This window comes from Manis pentadactyla, chromosome 3, assembly GCF_030020395.1.
Source record: "Manis pentadactyla isolate mManPen7 chromosome 3, mManPen7.hap1, whole genome shotgun sequence".
In the NCBI taxonomy this organism is placed as follows: Eukaryota; Metazoa; Chordata; class Mammalia; order Pholidota; family Manidae; genus Manis; species Manis pentadactyla.
This window is the reverse complement of record NC_080021.1, coordinates 127,525,310-127,547,223: the sequence shown is the minus strand read 5'-3', so window position 1 is coordinate 127,547,223 and position 21,914 is coordinate 127,525,310. Positions and strand designations below refer to the sequence as shown.

The following is a 21,914-nucleotide window of genomic DNA, read 5'->3' as shown; positions in this document are numbered from 1 at the left end:
TCCTGGGCGCACAGCCTTGGGCAGCCTTCTCTCATCCCACCCCTTCTGCCACTTGGGGGACTCAACGCCCTTCAGGAAAGCAGGTCAAGCCTGTGGCTCAGCCGACTGGAGCCCAGGACTCATGCAGTCTGCATTTGCAGTTTTGCTCATTTCTCGAGATGAAGGGAAATGTGGGTTAAAGGCTGAAGAGCTCATTTAGGAAAAGCAGGTGCAGCTTCAGAGCTCTCGGCTCTGGGGCTCCAAGCAGGGACAGCTGGAACATTCCGCCGGCTCCCTTTCTTCCTAGGCAGGGCTAGGTTTGCCCTCGCCATGCCATGCATTGTTGCCCGGGCCCTGCAGTGCTGTCTGAGATGCCCGAGCACGGGGTGGGTGGTGGGGGAGGCAAAGGCTCGGCCTGGACACACCCTGGGCAGGGCCGGCTAGAGCTGTTGCCCATGTTACGCAGAACTTGGAGGAAAGGGTGGGCCCTGGGGGCCCCGGGTGTGCCATGGGCTGCTGGGGAGGTATGCTGCCCTCCTGCCTCCCTGGGACCCGTGAAGGGGAAGAGACAGCACAGGAGGGTGGTGGCCTCCAGGCTGACAGAGCCCCTCCCGCTGGGCCAGGGGCTGGGGCTCCGGGAACAGGTGCCCGGTAGCTCATTCTGTTCCATGGTTCCAGGTAGAGAAGAGCAGTTCTGTGCCAGCCAAGCAGCTCTGCATAAAGCATTTACTGTGAAAGACAAGACCAGTGATGGTGTTGGAAATCACTGTCACCCATTTCATCCAGAAATCCAGAGAATTTCCTCTGTTGACGTGCAGAACTGCACGTCAGCTCAGAGGCCCACTCTGGTGAAACCTGTCCCCCTGTAGCACATCTTCTCACATCCCCAGTATTTTAAAGTAAATCCTAGAAAGATGATTGGCCATAAACATCATAGTCTGTATCTGTAGGATCAGGGCTCTTGAAAACAAAACCCAACAGTTATTACACCTAAAAGCTGAGTCAGCTGCTGTTCCTTAATAGCATCCAACAGCCAGTCCTCAGATTTCTGACTCCCCAACCGGGTCCGTTCAGCAGTGTATGTCAGGGCGCATGCATGTGGCCGCTTCTCTCCTGGGGGCCAAGTCACTGGAGTCCTCACCACTCCAGCTCTGTCCTGCAGTTTGTCCCCATGTTTCTGTCTTCCACCTGTGAACGAATCTGCACATATGCATTTTATATAGTCCAGTAGTTAAGAAGCACATGTCCCCTCACTAAATGTTGTGACAAGTGTTTCTCCACGGTTCTCCAACAATCTCATGCTGATCTCATCTCACAGCTGTGTAATAGTCACAGTGCTGATGTCCAAATACTCCCTGCTTAGGATTTGAGGCTCTTCTGGGTTTAGGAGCCAGCATATCCTTCTTGTGCCGAATCCTTTGCAGGAAAGTGCTCTAGCAGGACGGCAGGCGCTGGGAGTGAAGGAGGGTCCCTGTGCCTGCCAAGTGGCAGCCTGGGTGGGGTCCTTAGGGCAGCGGCTGAGCATGGCCTTCTGTCCTCTGCAGCCTGTCCTGTCCATGGGCTCCGGCCCCATCCCCTCTCACCCTCCGCACCCCCAGCCGCATTTCCCTGAGCTGGCCTTGAGCTTCGCCCCTGTATTGCCACCGCCCAGTGCCCCTGCACCCCCTTGCCACCAGGTGAGTGCAGGTTGGCCCTCTGGCCACCATCAGCCTTGGTCTCCCTGGCAAGCTGCCTGGCCCTGTCTGCAGGCTTCAGCTCAGCTGGCCTGAGGCCGGGGCCTGGGTCTGTGAGCCCCCTGGCAGGCTTGGGCCCCTGCATTTTTCCTCGGACTGGTTCCCTGGGTCTTGGTGGGTCTTGTAGCTGTGGAGTTCATTCATCTGTGAGTTCCGGCTCAAGGCATTGTGTGAGTTGGCTTCTGTCCTGTCAGAGCATGGGGGCATCTCTGCAGGCGCTGGTCTAAGTGCATTCCTCCCTGCAGCCTCCTCTTCTGACCCAGCCGGGACCCCTGCCTCCGGTCCTGGCCCCGCTGCCCATGGGCCCGCTCCAGCCGGTGCCCCCCCACCTGCCTCCGTACCTGGCTCCAACTTCCCAGGTGGTGGCCCCTGCCCAGCTGAAGCCCCTCCAGAAGCCACCGGCACCCCTGCAGCCACTTGCCCAAGTCTCTGCTCAGGTACCTCTCCTCCGCTGCCCTCTGCCCAGCCTGGCTGCCAGTCTTGGGTGTGGGGTGGGAATACTCCTACTGATGGGGTGGCTGGGTGGCCTGTGCCCACTTCCCTCAGTGCCTGTCCCTGGTACATCCACGTGCTGGTGTTCCTTGGGGTCTGAGGAGCACTGCATGACCGGTGATGCTGGGCAGCACGTGGCTGGGCACCATCAGTTGACCAACTCCATCGGTGGTCATGTGGGACGGCTTTCAGCTCCTGGGTCCATCAGTGTCCTCAGGGCTGGCTGGGAAGTGCTGTCTCATGCTGCAGGCCGGGTGTCCCTGCATGTTAGGGGCACCCACGGCAGATTCTGGCAGCTACCGCCTGTCAGCCAGCCTTGTCCTTGTCATGCCCATTGGGTCCCTTTCACCATCTGGTTAAATTGCCGTCCTGCTCATCGGTGCTAATGGCATTCGGTGTCTTTCCGACGCATAGGAGGTTGACTCACATGTCATTGCTGCCCTTGCATCACTCACAGATGTGCTGTGGGCTGCTCATGTGCCCTCACCAGAAAAGCTTTGTATTAAAGAAAGGCCTCTTTTGAAGTTTGTGAATGTTACAAGTGCTAAATCTACAAGGTCAGGTCCTGGTGTGCTGAGGGCGGAAGACCAGACACGGGAGGTTCCGGGGCTCTGCCGGGGGAGACACTGCGCTCCCCCAGCCCAGCAGCAGGACGCCACCCTGCTGAAGGGTCTGGTCTCAGTGAATTTGCACAGACTGGGGGAACCGGGCAAAGTGATTTCCAGTGGTTGGGCCAGTGGTGGCTCTGACAGACTGGCCTTCAGTGGGAGCACGCCGAGCCTGCCAAGCTCATGTCAGTGGCGCTTCATGGTGGTCATGGAGCAGCCAGCAAGGGCCCTCCTGCCATGGTGCCCTGGGGGTGCTCCCAGGGCTGCGTACCCCACGCCCCACCAGGCGTCCTGCCTGCCTTCTGTGTGAGTCGTATGCCTGGTTCTGCCCAGTGGCTCTTGCGCAGCTGTGTGCTGGGACAGAACCTGGGGTTAGCTCTCGGGCAGCCACACCCTGGGGGGCTGAAGCACTCTGTTTCTTCCAGGTGCCCCCACTCCCTGGCGTACCCCCCATCGCACCACTGGCCACCGTCAACAGTATCCCGGCAGCGCCTCCCGACCAGCTGGCCGCCAGCGGGCCCACCATGCCTGCCCCGCCTCAGTACTTCCCCCCCACTGTCCTCCTGCCCAGCCTCCCACTCAATGCCGCCTCCTTGCCGACGTCGCCAGCCATGTCACTGCAGGCGGTCAAGCTGCCCCATCCTGCTGGGGCGCCTTTGGCCATGCCGTGCCGGACCATTGTGCCAAATGTGGCAGCCACTGCCATCCCTCTGTTGGCTGTGGCCCCACAGGGCGTGGCTGCCCTGTCTGTTCACCCTGCTGTGGCCCAGATCCCAGCCCAGCCTGTGTACCCAGTGACCTTCCCACAGGTGGTGCCCGGCGATGTGCCACCTTCTCCCCTCCATGTGGTGCAGAGCGTGCGGGCCACCCCTCCACAGCCGGTGCCCCCCACGCTGCCACAGCTGCACCAGCCAAGTGTCACCTGCCTCTCAGAGCAGGCTGCTGCGGCAGGGAGCCAGGTAATCCAGCCTACTGGTTGGCACCCATCCTCCAGCTACTGGGAACCCTTTGAGCACCCAGGGTGAGGGCTCCCAGGCCTATGCTCCTGCTCAGCTCCTTGGCCTGGGGTCACGTGGGGACAGGTGCACAGTAGTGCTGTCCCTCACTGTGGATCCTCAACCTGGGGGCATACGCTGTGTCCTGCTGCCCAGCGCAGGCCAGGAGGCACAGGAATGGGTGGCTGAAGGTCCTGCTAGTGGCCCTTTCCAAGGGCCAGCAGCTCCTGGGATGTGAGTGTCGGACCGAGCAGGTATTGAGGCGGCTGCCTTACTGGGCAGGGTCTGGCAGCCTCCTTGAAGGGGTGCCTGCATCAGCCCCTCTCTGGGCGCCTGGGAGGCTCACACTGCCCGTCTTGTCACCTGTCAGAGCAAGGCTGTGGTAACCCCACTCTCGGCAGCCAGGAAATGAGTCACACAGGGTCCTGAGGGGAAGTGGACCGGGCTGTGTCAGGCACAGGGGCTGTGGGTTCCGAGGTGGTCATGGTGGGCAAGGACGGTGTCCCAGAGTCAGGTGGGGTGCTGAGGCAGCCTTCCACACTGACGGTGATGGGACACAGGCCGTGTCACTGGGTGGGTGGGCCTCTCGCGGCTCCACACACCTGTGCAGCCCACGTGTGTTTCAGAACTGCAGGGCTGCCGTCCTATCCTGAGTGAGGAAAGGAGCCAGCATGGGGGCGCCCTCCTGGCCTTGCCCTGCCAGCCTTGGCGGCTGCGATCCTTGGGTGTGCCCCTTGCCCTGGGAGCTTGGACTGCCCCCCTGTAAGGCAGGCTGGCGGCCCCCATTTGATCTGCTGTGAAGCCCCATCCCGAGCCTCTAGCAGTGCCTGGCCCCCTGGCTTGTGCACCCACTCCAGTCTGCAGTAAGGACCCATGTCCTGAGCGTGTTAGTTCTCCTAGACCTTGTTTCTTAGTCTGGCTTCCAGAAGGGTTTGTACATGGAGAAGGGAGGGGAGGTTTTTGTCGCCCGGCAGGATGCTGTTGGTGTGCGAGGAGGTCAGCAGCCCAGTGTGCTGTGTGAGCGGGCGCCTGCTTGCGTATCACTCCGTAGCATGACTCACAGGGCAGGGCTGCTTGGGGAAACCCAAGGGGGCCTGTCTGTGGTCAGGGCTGGCCCAGCACCTTGCTGCCAGTGCTGGCCTGCACACCGTGGGCCCTGGGAGGTGCTGCGCTCGCAGAGGTCTCCGGCCAGGCCTGGTGGCCGCCCCACTACCTGGCTGGAGGGGGCCTGGGCTTTGTTGGTGGGCTGGGCTGGCTGCCCCACAGGCCTTCTTGTGCTGAGGGCAGAGACCCCGCTGAATGCAGCAGCAGGCTTCCTTCCGGGAGAGAAAGGCTCACAGCTGCAGCCTCAGTGTCTGACCCCACGCGGGCGCTGACAGGCTTCATGCCAGCAGGCCGGCCTCAGGTCCTTGCCATTCTGGGCCTCAACCCCGAGCAGGGGCAGCTGGGGGCTCCTGCCCCTTCAGGCCAGGCCCTCCCTCCACCCCTAGAGCTGTTAGAAGGGATGGTAGGCCCAGAGCCACCCAAAGAAGGCCTGGGTCAGGGCCGTCCATGTGTGGCGGGGACGGGTGCAGGCTCAGGCCTGAAGGGGCTGGGAAGGGGGCAGTGTGGCGGTCAGGGTCTCCGCATGGGAAGGCCCACATGGTGTAAGTGTTCGCCACCCCGCAGCTTCTCAGGTGCTTGGCTAAGGGTTCATAAATGGTTTTAGATTTGAGTGCCTATTCTTGTTGTTTCTGTTAAATCTAACTTGACGAGCCCAAGGCCAGGACCTGCCAGTGGGGCGTGGGCATGGACGTCGGCATCACCTACGTCTTGTGTGCCCCCATGCCTGAACCCCAGGTACCCTTAGCGAAAGCCACCCCCCCGATTTGTGTCCCTGTCTCCTGTGCCCCCAGATCCTGCTTGGCCACCCGCCTCCGTTTGTCATGGACGTCACCACCCAGATGCCTGCAGTGCCTGCGCCCACTGCTGTCCTCTCCCCACCCCTGCCAGAAGTGCTGCCTCCCGCCGCCCCTGATGTGCTGCCTCGGCTGCCCGGCTCCCTGGCCTCCGTGGTGCTGGCGGCCGCTCAGAGCCTGCCTGTCCCGACTGCTGCTCTCCCGCCTCCTGCTGCCCTGCCGCTGCCCCGGGGACCTGGAATCACAGGCCCCCGCTCTCCCGTCCAGCTGGCGGCGGGGCCCGTTCTGGAGGTGTGTGCCCACCCCACAAACCAGGGCCCAGCATGCCGTCCTGGCCCCAACCCCGCATCGTGGCAGCGCCCCACCTTCCAGAACAGCCCGGGCACTGTTCTTACCTGCTCCGCTGTCCTGGGATTGGGGGCCACACCTCCCTTTAGCTCCTTGGGGGAGAGTGTCATTGTCCCTTGGATTTAGACGTGTTACCTCGGAGGTGATGGAAGGCCTCCAACAAGCCTTCCTGGGCTGTGTGCTCCCTCACAGGGACGGCCAGAGAGGTCAGCGTGATTGGGGAGGGGATGGCCCAGCTTTTAGGAATTGCTTGGCTCCAAGCATTTGACAGGATAAAATCCCCAGGCACTGCCCTGTGTGGTGGGCTTGCTGCCGGAGGGGAGTGGGCAGAAGCTGGGCCAGAGGTAGGGGTCAGCAGGCGGGATGGCCAGCCAGGGACAGTGGATGTAAGCTGTCCTCCTTTTTGTGGTTTCATTCCAGGAGCAGGCCTTGCAGGACAAGCAGCCTGGCCTCCTGCAGAGCGGTGAGAGGTAACAGCCCAGCCTCCTGGTTGGGTGGGTGGTGTGGGCTGGCCCTCATGCCCCATTCCTGCAAGGCCACTGTCTTCAGCTTGACCTGGTAGAGCGTCAGGGCTCCTTGCAGGGCTGTTGGCACTGTTGAAATTTGGTCTTGTGGTGCTCTTGGCTGTGTTCTGGGTCCTTGGCCCTGGCACCAGGCTCTGGTGCTGAGGATGTTCCAGGAGGGAGAGGCTGTGGGCAGAGGGTTGGCTGGCTCGGGAGGCTGCAGGGAAGGCAGAGAGTCCAGCCCACACCTTGTCTCTGGGTGCCTCGAGTGGGTCAGTGCCGCCCAGGACAGCAGCAGGAGGGGCTGCGGCCCTGCTGGTGGGCGCGGGGTCTCTGCCTGTCATGGCTGGTTTCAGAATCCCCAGTTCTCTGGCTGAGCACACACAGATGCTGGCGCTTCTGGCTGTCTACTGAAAAGCCAAGCTCCCTGCATGAGGCTGGCTCGCAAGTTGCTCTCGTGGGCACTGGGACGTTCTTGGTTCTTCTGCAGTTATGGAGGTGCTGACATCGCCTCTGGAAGGGAGATGAGCGACAGCTGTGATGGCGTGTTTGGTGGGGGAAGGCTGGAAGGCAAGGCCGCCCGGAAGCACCACCGTAGGTCCACGCGTGCGCGCTCTCGCCAGGAGAGGGCCAGCCGGCCCCGGCTCACCATCCTGAACGTGAGTAGCTGGGCGGGCAGGCCTGTGGGCACAGGGCTCACTGGGCGCGGTCTCTGGCCTGGTCTCACCCTTGAGGGTCCTGCAGGTGTGCAACACGGGTGACAAGATGGTGGAGTGCCAGCTGGAAACCCACAACCACAAGATGGTCACCTTCAAGTTCGACCTGGATGGGGATGCACCCGACGAGATCGCCACCTACATGGTGAGGCTGGGTGTCCTGTCCAGTCTGCGCAGTCAGCGGCACGTGCCAGACACAAGTCCCTCTCCTCCAGGTCGCTTGAGCATGTGCCTGCCAGCCCTGCCAGGGGGCAGCTGGTTGTCAGCCTTGCCTGCCCTCGGCCTCTGCAGGTGGCTGCCTGCTCTGCGCCTGAGAGGGGCTGGTCCAACCGTATCTTCTGCTGAGCCATGCAGCCCCTAGGCGGGGTCCGGTCCCTGGCCTCGTCACCTCTTCCTGGCTTAGTGCCCAGCAGAACCCGGGCCACTCAGCCAGTGGGGCCCTGAGGGGTCAGCACTGGGGGTGGCGCAGCGGGGCTGTGTGCTGTTGCAGGTGGAGCACGACTTCATCCTGCAGGCCGAGCGCGAGACCTTCATCGAGCAGATGAAGGACATCATGGATAAGGCGGAGGACATGCTCAGCGAAGACACAGACATGGACCATGGCTCAGACCCGGGGACGAGCCCACCGCCCCTTAGCACCTGTAGCCTGGGTGCCAGGGAGGTGTGTCCCAGCCCCAGTGGGTCTGTGGTGCTGGGTGAGGTGGCCAGGAGGGAGGCGTCTCTGTGTTTGAGAGCATGAGTCGCTCTCATCCCTGCAGTCTGCTGATTCCAGTCTCCACCTGCAGGAGAGTCGCCAGTCACGAGCACACGCCCCTGTGTACCAGCAGAATGGTGCGTCTGCTTCCCGGCCCCCTGAACCTGACAAGCCTAGGGGTGCGGCTCCGTCATTGCCCGCCCTGTCTTCTGGGAGGCATTTGATAAGAGCCCCACTGAGCATATTGTGGGGGGTCTGGCTGTCACACAGGGGTGTTGTTGGAGTGTGTGGTGAGCATCCCCCATCTGGGGAGCCACATCTGGCCCTGGTGGGGACTGAGCGTGGTGTGGATCCCACCACCTGCTGGTGCCGCGGGCGGCATTACCCCTTCACTAACAGCACCATGGGCATCCCGGTACCAAGCTGTGCCGGGGGTACCTGGGTGAGGCAGTGGCTGCCAGGGAGGTCTCCTGAGAAGCTGCATGTCCCCTAAGCCTTCCATGGTAGGTTTTGTCACTCAGGTTGGGTACAGGCAATGAGGGGCCCCGCTGGAGGTGGGAGGACTCACTGGTGTGCTCATCTGCTGTTCTGTCCTGCCCGTAGTCCTGCACACTGGGAAGCGATGGTTTATCATCTGTCCAGTGGCTGAGCACCCAGCATCAGAGGCCCCCGAATCCTCCCCCCAGCTTCCTCTGAGCTCCCTGCAGCCAGAAGCCAGCCAAGGTAGGAGCAGCCAGAACCTGCAGCCCCCACACTGGTACCTTGGCATGCCTCCTCCTGGCATCACCTTGTTGGTCCCTATCCTGGCTTTATCTGTGCTCATGTTTTGCTGGCTCAGCCTGCACTGTTGCCTCACAGCTCAGAGCAGCCTGCAGACTGGTTCCCAGTGAATGAGGTAAGTCAAGGGTTTGGGCCCGCCCTCACCTTCACTGTGCAGGCCGCACAGGTGGGCATTGACAGGCCTCTGACCCCAAGTGGCTCCTGAAGTCCCCGCCCTTTCCCTCTGCCCACCCACCTGCAGGGACACACCCCTGCTTGTTCTACTTGTTTCATGGGTGGGGTGGGATTGTCCCTTCAGGGCTGTGACTGATTTTAAATTGTCCCCACGGAAAACCAGCACTTGTATAGTGATTTGCACCTGTGTGAACAGATGCCAGCAAACTTGCCCTTGGAGCTGTTAGTTAAATCCCGGTTTTGTGGTCCCTTAGGAATCTGAAAATAGTTACTTGAACAGATTTAAGATTTAATTTCCTGTAAGCTAGCAGAAAAAAGTTGCCACTTATATAACTTGAGCTAACTTTATGGTATATTCATGAGAAATACCTGTAAATCAGATTTAATTTCATATTGTGTCTCCAGTGACCTCTGTTATACTTTTGGAGATGGTTTCATGGGAAATAGGTCAGCCTAATAACAAAACCCACAGTAGAGCCATAAACAGACCTGGTAGCCTCTGGTAAATCCCCTAGCCCAGCCTGGACTAAGGGGTCAGAGAGAAGCTGCTTTGTCTGCAGTGGCTCCACTTTAAGTAAGAATATGCTTATATATTATGTCTTGATTTTAGCACACACAGACAACTGGGGGGAGAAAAGCCCTCATAAAAATAAAGCTAATTTTCAGTATGGTGCAGTGGTTAAGAAGACACACCTAGAGTCAAACCCTGGTTTCCTCATCTATGTGCTGACCTCAGGAAACCTTTCATAGCCAGTTTCTTTATCTGTAAAGGAGAAAGGAGGCAGCCATGTGCAGGGACAGCAGATCTGTTAATGTGGGTTTAACCATTCACTGAGGATGACCAAAAAGTTTTAAAGATCATTGGCTTGATGGTATCTGTGAAATGTGAAGACAGTGGAGAATTATCAGGCCAGGGTCTAGGGTGGATGGAGACCCAGGAAGTGGGTGAGTTCAATGTTGGCCCTGTTCCCCTGGGGGCATTTCCCATTCCTGTAGGGTAGTTAAGAGGTGGAACACTGAAGCTTTGAAAGTTCAACAGGGTAGAGAAAAGGTGCTCAGAGCCCCCAGGCCGAGCAGGTGGCCCTGCTCCAGGGCTGTGCTGGAGAAGGAGAAGCCTCTGGGAAATAGGCAGGCCAGGCAGAGAGGAGCCACCTCAGAGCACAGTGGCCCCATGAAGGTGATCTTGGAGTGTCATGTGCTCAGCCAGAACTACATAGGTCTTCCCTGCAGGAATGGAACACTGTTCTGGCCCTCACAGTACTTGTACAAACAATTTTGTGAACACAATGCTTGGCACATAATGAAAAATAACTAGGCAGAGAGTTCTGTTTCTGGGAAAGATGGAGTGGGCACACACAACTGGCTCTTCTCTGCTGAACCTAGCCATACAGTTGGCCGCACAGCTCTTTGAGGACTTGGGAAGTAAGTAGCAGCTAGAGGATGGAGAAACACCAGAATTCCAAGGACCTGTGAGCTGGTGATAACCTGAGCATTTTCCCTCTGGTGCGTCCTGGCTTGAGATAAGGGCGGTGTGAAGACAAAGTGAGTGCTGGGTGTAGACAGAGAAACTCCAGGAGACACCATCTCATTTTGGCTCAAAGAGCAAGGAAAGGAAGTCCTATAGCTTAGAGAGTTGGGGGCAGGTCTCTCTGTTTTTCATTTTCCCCTTCTCTTGTGCCCCAGCCTCCAGATGCTTCTGAGGGACAGCAGCAGGGAACAGGAGCCAGAACTGTGAGAGGGAAGAGCTTCCCTTTCTGTTGGGTGGGGCTGGGGCTCAGAGTGCAGGACCAAAACTCATTACATATTTTTCTCTTTCTGTCCTGCCTCTTCGCCCTGCTTCTCACAACTGTTGAGCCACAGCCTCAGAAAGGGGACCCCTGGGAACCAGGAAGTACCAGAGAGATCACAGAAAGGGAGAAGCTTTGGAAAGCAACCCCACAAGGTTGTTTATGAACTCACCCCCAACCTGTGCATGCATGGGTCTGATCCTAATTAGCATATAACAAACTTGGAGAACTGAGCTAATGGATAGACTCCTATCCAGGTTACTGACTGGCCCCTAAGTGGTACACACACATTTCTGATCAGATTAGTACTGCAAAGACATTGAAAACTAGACTGACGTTGTAGCTACAGCTCATAGAAGGCAGGTTGTAACTTGAAACTTGAAACTAATCAGGTCAATCATCAGCTGAAGCAAAACTATCAGCATTTATGATAGGTTTTAGGATCTCATAATATTATTCAAAACCCATTCTAATCCAATCCAACCAATGCAATCCAAAGTTGTTCATCAAATGAAGAACCATAAAAATATATACTTGCATTGGTAAAAAGCAACCAACACATGACACTGACAAGATAACTTAGATGTTGTAATAATCTGACAATCTGACAGACTTTAAGCAACTACTTAAAAATACTTGAACGTGCAATCACAAACGTTCTTGAAAAAAATGTTAAAATGTAAAACAAAAAAGTTGGTACAAAGAAGAGAAAAATGGAAATTTTAAAGTTGAAAACTAAAATATCTGAAACTATCCAGTCAGAACATAGAGAAAAATATTTTAAAAAGTGAACAGAGGCTCAAGGACTGTGGGACAATAGCAAAGGACTAACGTTTGTGGCATGAGTCCCAGGAGAAGAGAGTGTACTGCTGGAAAAATATTTGAAAAAATAATATAGAAAATTTGCCAAATGCGGGGAAAGACATAAACCTACAGATTCAAGAAGCTAAACAAATACCAAATAGGATGAACCGAAAGAAATCCATACATAGACAAATCTTAAATTGCTGACAACTAAAGACAAAAAAAAATTGTGAAAGCAGTCAAAGAAAAATAGTGCATTACCTAGAGAGCAACAGTGGTTCAATGATTGCCCACTTCTCTCCAGAAACCATGGAGGCCAGAAGGAAACAACGTGGCATTTTAAAAATAACTGTCAACCCAGACCTCCGTATTCAGAGAAAATATTCTTCAGGCATGAAACTGAAATAAAGCCATTCTTAGGTAAGAGAATTTATAGCCAGTATACCTGCTCTAAAATAGTTGTTAAAGATCTTCACACAGAGGCAAATGATACCAGAAGGAAGTCTGGAATATCAGGGCTGAAAGAAGAGGAATAGAAATGGTAAATATCTGGGTGCATATAATATACTATTCTTCTCCTCTTGAGTTCTTTAAAACATGCCGGACATTTGAAATAAATTACTTCATTTGATGGGACTTGGAATATATGTAGATGTGATGACACAACTATGGTAGGAGGCAATAAAGTGACCTGTATGTTATAATACTTGTGCATTCCACTTGAAGTAATAAAATACTAATTCCAAGTAGACTGAAAAGTTTTAGTGTGTATTTTATAATTCCTAGGGCAACCACTAAGAAAATTGTGCAAAGAAATATGGTCAAAATCATAATGGATAAATTAAGACAGAATATGAACAAAAATTCAAATAATTCCCCAAAAAGGAAAACAAGGAGAAACGGGAATTTTTTAAAAGGGGATACAAAACCCAGGAAACAAATCATAGACCAACATATAAGCATACCAATAATTGAAGTATTATAAGTGATCTTAGCACATTACTTAAAAGACAGAGATAGTATGAATGGATTTTTAAAAAGTAACTTGACCTAACTTTTGGTATCTACAAGAAACATCAAGTTTAATGATATACAGATAAATTAAAAGAAAAACATGGTAGAAGGTATACCATGCAAACACTAATCAAAGGACCCCTGGAATGGCTTTACAATATCATACGAAACAGACTTCAGAGCAAATAAAATTACCAGGAATAAAAAGAAACATTACAACCTAGGAGAAACTGATAAATAGCCTCCCAAGACTCAATCATGGAGAATTAGAAAATCTGAATTGACTGATTGTGAGTAATGAAACTGAATCAATAATTTGAAAACTCCCAAAAAACAAAAATCCAGAATCAGATGACTTCACAGGTGAATTCTACCAAATATTTAAAGAAGAGTTAGTTCTGTCCTTCTTAACTTATTACAAAAAACTGAGGAGGAATGTACACTTCCAAACTTATTTTACAAAGCCAGCATTATCCTGGTACCAAAAATAGACAAAGGCTTCATACACACACACACACACACACACACACACAAATAGACTAATATTCATGATGAACATAGCTGCAGAAATCCTCATCAAGCTATCAGCAAACCAAATTCAACAACATATTAGGAGGATCATATACCACATCCAAGTAAATTGTACCAACCAGCTTCTCAGACCACAGAGGTATGAAACTAGAAATAAATTATGCAAAGAAAACAAAAAAGCCCACAAACACATGGAGGCTTAACAACATGCTCCTGAATAATCAATGGATCAATGACCAAATAAAAACAGAGATCAGGCAGTATATGGAGACAATTAAAAACAATAACTCAAGACCCCAACTTCTGTGGTATGCAGCAAAGGCAGTTCTAAGAGGAAAGTATATAGCAATACAGGCCCATCTCAAGAAAGAAGAACAACCCCAAATGAACAGTCTAAACTCACAATTAATGAAACTAGAAAAAGAAGAACAAATGAGGCCCAAAGTCCATAGAAGGAGGGACATAATAAAGATCAGAGCAGAAATAAATAAAATTGAGAAGAATAAAACAATAGAATCAGTGAAACCAGGAGCTGGTTCTTTGAGAAAACAAACAGATAAACCCCTAGCCAGACTTAATCAAGAAAAAGAGAGTGTACACACATAAACCAAATCAGAAATGAGAAAGAAAAAACCAGTACAGACACCACAAATACAAAGAATTATTAGTGAATACTATGAAAAAGTATATGCTAACAAATTGAATAACCTAGAAGAAATGGACAACTTTCTAGAAAAATACAACCTTTCAAGACTGACCCTGGAAGAAACAGAAAATATGAACAGACCAATTACCAGCAATGAAAATGAGTTGGTAATAAAAAAAAACTACCTAAGAACGAAACTCCAGAACCAGATGGCTTCACTGCTGAATTTTATCAAACATTTAGTGAAGACCTAATACCAATCCTTCTTAAAGTTTTCCAAAAAATAGAAGAGGAGGGAATACTTCCAAACTCATTCTGTGAGACCAGCATCACTCTAATACCAAAAGCAGGCAAATACACCACAAAAAAAGAAAACTACAGACCAATATACCTAATGAACAAAGATGCAAAAATACTCAACAAAATATTAGCAAACTGAATTCAAAAATACATCAAAAAGGTTATCCATCATGATCAAGTGGGATTTACTCCAGGGATGTGAGGATGTCTCAGCATCTACAAATCAGTCAACGTGATATGCCACATTTACAAAAGGGGATAAAAAGAATCATTTCAATAGATGCAGAAAAAAGCATTTGAAAAAACTCAGCATCCACTCATGATAAAAATCTCAACAAAGTGGATATAGAAGGAACATACCTCAACATAATAAGGGCTATATATGACAAACTCACAGCTAACATCATACTCAGTGGCGAAAAGCTGAAAGCTTTTCCTCTAAGATCAGGAACAAGACAAGGATGCCCACTCTCACCAGTTTTATTCATCATAGTATTGGAAGTCCTAGTCACAGCAATTAGGCAAGAAAAAGAAATTAAAGGCATCCAAATTGTAAAATAGTAAAATCATCATTATTTGTGGATGGCATGATACAATAGAGAGAAAACCCTAAAGACTTCACCAAAAAATAAATAAATAAATAAAAATAGAACTAATAAATAAATTCCATAAAACTGCAGGATACAAAATTAACATATAAAAATCAGTTGCATTTCCATATACTAATAATGAGCAATCAGAAAGGGAAATTGAGTAAATAGTTGCATCTTTATAATTGTATCAAAAAGAATAAATACCTAGGAATAAATCTAACCCAGGAAGTGAAAAATCTGTACTCTGGAAACTGTAAGACACTGATGAAAGAAATAGAAGAAGACACAAATAAATGGAAAGATACTCCATGCTCATGGATAGGAAGAATTAGTATTGTTAAAATGGTCATCCTGCCCAGAACAATCTAAAGATTCAGTGCAAGTCTCCATCAAAATAGCAATGGCATTTTTCACAGACATAGGACAAAGAATCCAAAAATATGTATGGAACCCCTAAAGACTCCTAATAGCGAAAGCACTCTTGAGAAAGAACAAAGCTGAAGGTATCACACTTCCTGCTTTCAAACTATACTACAAAGCTACAGTGATCAAAACAGTGTGGTACTGGTATTAAAATAGACACAGATGAGTGAAGAGAATAGAGCCCAGTAATAAGCCTATGCTTACATTTGGTCAATTAATATGAGATATGATCCTAGAATACACAATAGGGAAATTACAGTCTCTTCAATAAATTGTGTTGGTAAAATTGGACAGCTACATGCGAGAGAATGAAACTGGACCAATATTTTATCCCAAATACAAAAATAAATTCATAGTGGACCAAGACTTAAATGTAAGACATGAAACAATAAAATTCCTAGAAGGAAACAGTAAGCAGTTTAACATCAGTCTTAGCAGTTTTTTTCTGGATGCATCTCCCTAGGCAAGGGAGACAAAAGCAAAAATAAGTGGGACTACATCAAACTAAAAAATTTCTGCACAACAAAGGAAACCATCAACAAAATGAAAAGCCAATCTACTGAGTGGAAGAATGTATTTGCAAATCATATCCATTAAGGAGTTAATATCCAAAATATATTGTAAACTCATATAACTCAACACCAAAAAATCCCACAGACAAGAACAACAAAAATGGTCAGAGGACCTGAATAGTCATTTTTACAAAGAAGGCATACAGATGACCAGCAGACATATGAAAAGATGCTCAACATCACTAATCAGGGAAATGCAAGTCAAAACCACAGTGAGAAATCACCTCACACCAGTCAGAATGGCCATTATCCAAAAGATAAGAAACAAATGTTGATGAGGCTGTGGTGAAAAGGGAACCCTCATGCACTGTTGGTGGGAATGTAATTGGTCCAGCCACTATGCAAAACAGTATGGAGGTGCCTCAAAAAATTAAAAACAGAAATACCATACTACCCAGTAATTGCACTTATGTGAATTTACCTGAAAGAAAACAAAATCACTAATTCAAAAGATACATGTACTCCTATGTTTATTGCAGCATTATTATAATAGCAAAGATATATGGAAGCAATCACTGATATAGGTGAATGGATAAAGAGGATAAAGTACATACAGACAGTGGAGTATAACTCAGCCATAAAAAATGAAATACGGCCATTTTTTAGAACACGAAAAGGACTGAAGAGTATTGTGCTAAATAAAATAAGTCAGAGATACACAAAAGCTTTATGATGTTACTTACATGTGGAATCTAAAAACGAAGGCAAATAAACAAAACTATAGATACAGGAAACAAAGTGTTGTTTATCAGATGTGGGAGGGGCTAGGGGGGCAGGTAAAGTAGGTGAAGGGGATCAAGATGTACAAACTTACAGTTACAAGTCACAGGGATATAATGTACAGCATACAGAATATAGTCAATAATATTGTAATAACACTTTATGGTCACAGATGGTAACTAGAGTTATGTTGATTATTTCAAAATGTATAAAAATAATGAATCATGACGTACAACTGAAAATAATAGTATATTTTATGTCAATTATACTTAAAAATTACATGCCGTTATATTGGATAACCTAAGACGAAACGGATAAATTTCTAGAGATATACAGACTACCAAGACTGAATCATGAAGAAATAAAATACTGAATGGGCCTATAACTAGCAAGGAGATTAAATTGGTAATCAAAAGACTCTCAGCAAAGAAGAGTCCAGGACCTGGTGGCTTTCACTGGTTAAACATTTATTTATTTATTTATTTAATTTTTATTCATTTTATTATCATTAATCTACAATTACATGAAGAACATTATGGTTACTAGACTCCCCCCTTCACCAAGTCCCTCCCCACAAACCCCATTACAGTCACTGTCCATCAGCGTAGTAAGATGCTGTAGACTCACTACTTGTCTTCTCTCTGTTGCACAGCCCTCCCCTTCCCCCACCCCCCACATTATACATGCTAATCATAATACCCCCTTTATTCTTCCCCACCCTTATCCCTCCCTTCCCAACCCTCCTGCCCAGTCCCTTTCCCTTTGGTAACCGTTAGTCCATTCTTGGGTTCTGTGATTCTGCTGCTGTTTTATTCCTTCAGTTTCTCTTTGTTCTTATACTCCACATATGAGTGAAATCATTTGGTACTTGTCTTTCTCCGCCTGGCTTATTTCACTGAGCATAATACCCTCTAGCTCCATCCATGTTGTTGCAAATGGTAGGATTTCTTTTCTTCTTATGACTGAATAATATTCCATTGTGTATATGTACTACATCTTCTTTATCCATTCAACTATTCATGGACACTTAGGTTGCTTCCATTTCTTAGCCATTGTAAATAATGCTGTGATAAACATAGGTGTGCATCTGTCTTTTTCAAACTGGGCTGCTGCATTCTTAGGGTAAATTCCTAGGAGTGGAATTCCTGGGTCAAATGGTATTTCTATTTTGATCTCTTTGAGGAACCTCCATATTGCTTTCCACAATGGTTGAACTACATTCACAACAGCAGTGTAGGAGGGTTCCCCTTTCTCCACAACCTCACCAACATTTGTTGTTGTTTGTCTTTTGGATGGCAGCCATCCTTACTGGTGTGAGGTGATATCTCATTGTGGTTTTAATTTGCATTTCTCTGATGACAAGCAATGTGGAGCATCTTTTCATGTGTCTGTTGGCCATCTGTATTTCTTTGGAGAACTGTCTGTTCAGCTCCTCTGCCCATTTTTTAATTGGATTGTTCACTTTCTTTTGTTGAGGTGCGTGAGCTCTTTATATATTTTGGATGTCAACCCTTTATTGGATCTGTCATTTATGAATATATTCTCCCATACTGTAGGGTACCTTTTTGTTTTATTGATGGTGTCCTTTGCTGTACAGAAGCTTTTCAGCTTGATATAGTCCCACTTGTTCATTTTTGCTTTTGTTTCCCTTGCCCAGGGAGATATGTTCATGAAGAAGTTGCTCATGTTTATGTCCAAGAGATTTTTGCCAATGTTTTTTTCTAGTAGTTTTATGGTTTCATGAGTTACATTCAGGTCTTTGATCCATTTGGAGTTTACTTTTGTGTATGGGGTTAGACAGTGATCCAATTTCATTCTCTTACATGTAGCTGTCCAGTTTTGCCAGCACCATCTGTTGAAGAGACTGTCATTTCCCCATTATATGTCCATGGCTCCTTTATCATATATTAATTGACCATATATGTTTGGGTTAATATCTGGGGTCTCTATTCTGTTCCACTGGTCTGTGGCTCTGTTCTTGTGGCTGCTACTTTGCTGTATTCCGATAGCAGTTCTAGTAGTTTTGGAGTGGAGTCTTTAGGGTTTTTTATGTACAATATCATGTCATCTGCAAATAGTGACAGTTTAACTTCTTCTTTACCAATTTGGTTTCCTTGTATTTCTTTGTTTTGTCTAATTGCCGTGGCTAGGACCTCCAGTACTATGCTGAAGAACAGTGGGGAGAGTGGGCATGCCTGTCTTGTTCCCGATCTTGGAGGAAAAGCCTTCAGCTTTTCACTGTTCAGTATGATGTTGGCCGTGGGTTTATCATATATGGCCTTTATTATGTTGAGGTACCTGCCCTCTATACCCATTTTGTTGAGAGTTTTTATCATGAATGGATGTTGAATTTTGTCAAATGCTTTTTCAGCATCTATGGAGATGATCATGTGGTTTTTGTCCTTCTTTTTGTTGATGTGGTGGATGATGTTGACGGATTTTTGGATGTTGTACCATCCTTGCATCCCTGGGATGAATTCCACTTGGTCATGGTGTGTGATACTTTTGATGTATTTTTGAATTTGGTTTGCTAATATTTTGTTAAGTATTTTTGCATCTATGTTCCTCAGGGATATTGGTCTGTAATTTTCTTTTCTGGTGGGGTCTTTACTTGGTTTTGGTATTAGGGTGATGTTGGCTTCATAGAATGAGTTTGGGAGTATTCCCTCCTCTTCTATTTTTTGGAAAACTTTAAGGAGAATGGGTATAATGTCTTCTCTGTATGTCTGATAAAATTCCGAAGTAAATCCATCTGGCCCAGGGTTTTTTTTCTTGGGTAGTTTTTTGATTACTGCTTCAATATCTTTGCTGGTAATTGGTTTGTTTAGATTTTGTGTTTCTTCCTTGGTCAGTCTTGGAAGGTTGTATTTTTCTAGGAAGTTGTCCATTTCTTCTAGGTTTTCCAGTTTCTTAGCATATAGGTTTTCATAGTAGTCTCTAATAATTCTTTGTATTTCTTTTGGGTCCTTTGTAATGTTTCCTTTCTCATTTCTGATTCTGTTGATGTGTGTGGATTCTCTTTTTCTCTTAATAAGTTTGGCTAGAGGCTTATCTATTTTGTTTATTTTCTCAAAGAACCAGCTCCTGGTTTCATTGATTTTTTCTATTGTTTTATTTTCTCAATTTTATTTATTTCTTCTCTGATCTTTATTATGTGCCTCCTTCTGCTGACTTTAGGCCTCATTTGTTCTTCTTTTTCCAATTTTCATAATTGTGATGTTAGACTATTCATTTGGGTTTGTTCTTCCTTCTTTAAATATGCCTGGATTGCTATATACTTTCCTCTTCAGACTGCTTTCGCTGCATCCCACAGAAGTTGGGGCTTTGTGTTGTTGTTGTCATTTATTTCCATATATTGCTGGATCTCCATTTTAATTTGGTTGTTGATCCATTGACTATTTAGAAGCGTGTTGTTAAGCCTCCATGTGTTTGTGAGCCTTTTTGCTTTCTTTGTACAATTTATTTCTAGTTTTATACTTTGTGGTCTGAAAAGTTGGTTGGTAGAATTTCAATCTTTTTAAATTTACTGAGGCTCTTTTTGTGGCCTAGTATGTGGTCTATTCTGGAGAATGTTCCATGTGCACTTGAGAAGAATGTATATCCTGTTGCTTTTGGGTGTAGAGTTCTATAGATGTCTATTAGGTCCATCTGTTCTAGTGTGTTGTTCAGTGCCTCTGTGTCCTTACTTATTTTCTGTCTGGTGGATCTGTCCTTTAGAGTGAATGGTGTGTTGAAGTCTCCTAAAATGAATGCATTGTGTTCTATTTCCTCCTTTAGTTCTGTTAGTATTTGTTTCACATATGCCGGTGCTCCTGTGTTGGGTGCATATATATTTAGAATGGTTATATCCTCTTGTTGGACTGAGCCCATTATCATTATATAATGTCCTCCTTTATCTCTTGTTACTTTCTTTGTTTTGAAGTCTATTTTGTCTGATACTAGTACTGCAACACCTGCTTTTTTTCTCCCTGTTGTTTGCGTGAAATATCTTTTTCCATCCCTTGACTTTTAGTCTGTGCATGTCTTTGGGTTTGAGGTGAGTCTCTTGTAAGCAGCATATAGATGGGTCTTGTTTTTTTTATCCATTCAGTGACTCTATGTCTTTTGATTGGTGCATTTAGTCCATTTACATTTAGGGTGATTATTGATAGGTTTGTACTTATTGCCATTTCAGGCTTTAGATTCATGGTTACCAAAGGTTCCAGGTTACTTCCCTTACTATCTAAGAGTCTAACTTAACTCACTTAGTATGCTGTTACAAACACAATCTAAAGGTTCTTTTCTATTTCTCCTCCTTTTTCTTCCTCCTTCATTCTTTATATATTGGGTATCAGATTCTATACTTTTTCTCTATCCCTTGATTGGCTTTGGGGATAGTCAATTTAATTTTACATTTGCCTTGCAATCAGCTGCTCCACCCTCCCTACCATGATTTTACTACCTCTGGTGACAGCTATCCAACCCTAGGAACACTTCCATCTGTAGTAGTCCCTCCAAAATAGACTGCAGAGATGGTTTGTGGGAGGTAAACTCTCTCAGCTTTTGCTTATCTTGAAATTGTTTAGTTCCTCCTTCAAATTTAAATGATAATCTTGCCAGATAAAGTAATCTTGGTTTGGGGCCCTTCTGCTTCATGGTATTAAATACATCATGCCACTCCCTTCTGGCTTGTAAGGTTTCTGCTGAGAAGTCTGATGTTAGCCTGATGGGCTTTCCTTTGTATGTGATCTTATTTCTGTCTCTGGCTGCTTTTAACAGTCTGTCCCTATCCTTGATCTTTCCCATTTTAATTACTATGTGTCTTGGTGTTGTCTTCCTTGGGTCCCTTGTGTTGGGAGATCTGTGGATCTCCAAGGCCTGAGAGACTATCTCCTTCCCCAGATTGGGGAAGTTTTCAGCAACTACCTCCTCAAAGACACTTTCTATCCCAATCTCTTTCTCTTCTTCTTCTGGTATCCCTATAATGCGAATATTGTTCCACTTGGATTGGTCACACAGTTCTCTCAATATTCTTTCATTTTTAGAGATCCTTTTTTCTCTCTGTGCCTCAGCTTCTTTGTATTCCTCTACTCTAGTTTCTATTTGATTTATAGTCTCCTCCACCATATCCAACCTGCTTTTAATACCCTCCATCGTGCTCTTCAGTGACTGGATCTCCGACCTGAATTCATTCCTGAGTTCTTGGATGTCTTTCCATACCTCCATTAGAATGTTGATGATTTTTATTTTGAACTCCCTTTCAGGAAGAGTCACGAGGTCCATATCATTTAAATCTTTCTTGGGAGTTGTATTAACAATTTTACTCTGTACAAGGTTCCTTTGGTGTTTCATGTTTGTATATGGCGCCCTCGAGTGTCCAGAAGCTCTATTCTGGAGCTGCTGAGCCCCTGAAGCAATGTCAGGTGTCTCAGGGGAGCGGTACTGGTGCCTGGGGGTAGGAAAGAGCTGTTCCCTGCTTCCCGGCTGCTGTGCCTGTGCCCACTGCCTGAGCCAGTGGGCCAGGCACACAGGTATAAGTTTTTGTCCCAGAGCAGCCAGATATGGGTCCCTGCTTTCCATAAGCAGCCGAAATCCCAGTCTCCCCAGGAACTCTGCCTGTATTAA

The 21,914-nt window shown here is 47.8% G+C and overlaps 1 protein-coding gene across 15 annotated transcripts in view; it reads left to right on the top strand.

The window, feature by feature from the left end:
- WNK2 (WNK lysine deficient protein kinase 2) overlaps positions 1–21,914 on the top strand; it is a 108,935-nt gene that overhangs the window by 44,371 nt on the left and 42,650 nt on the right. For 12 of the 15 annotated variants that reach the window (XM_057498418.1, XM_036896863.2, XM_036896849.2 and 9 more), the window contains 10 exons: positions 1,524–1,655; positions 1,958–2,149; positions 3,238–3,771; positions 5,703–5,996; positions 6,474–6,523; positions 7,047–7,215; positions 7,301–7,417; positions 7,763–7,933; positions 8,058–8,103; positions 8,570–8,689. In XM_057498418.1, the coding sequence (XP_057354401.1) occupies positions 1,524–1,655; positions 1,958–2,149; positions 3,238–3,771; positions 5,703–5,996; positions 6,474–6,523; positions 7,047–7,215; positions 7,301–7,417; positions 7,763–7,933; positions 8,058–8,103; positions 8,570–8,689 (1,825 nt within the window). The remainder of the gene's footprint in view (positions 1–1,523; positions 1,656–1,957; positions 2,150–3,237; positions 3,772–5,702; positions 5,997–6,473; positions 6,524–7,046; positions 7,216–7,300; positions 7,418–7,762; positions 7,934–8,057; positions 8,104–8,569; positions 8,690–21,914) is intronic. The other 3 variants (XM_057498411.1, XM_057498414.1, XM_057498419.1) reach the window with 3 other exon arrangements.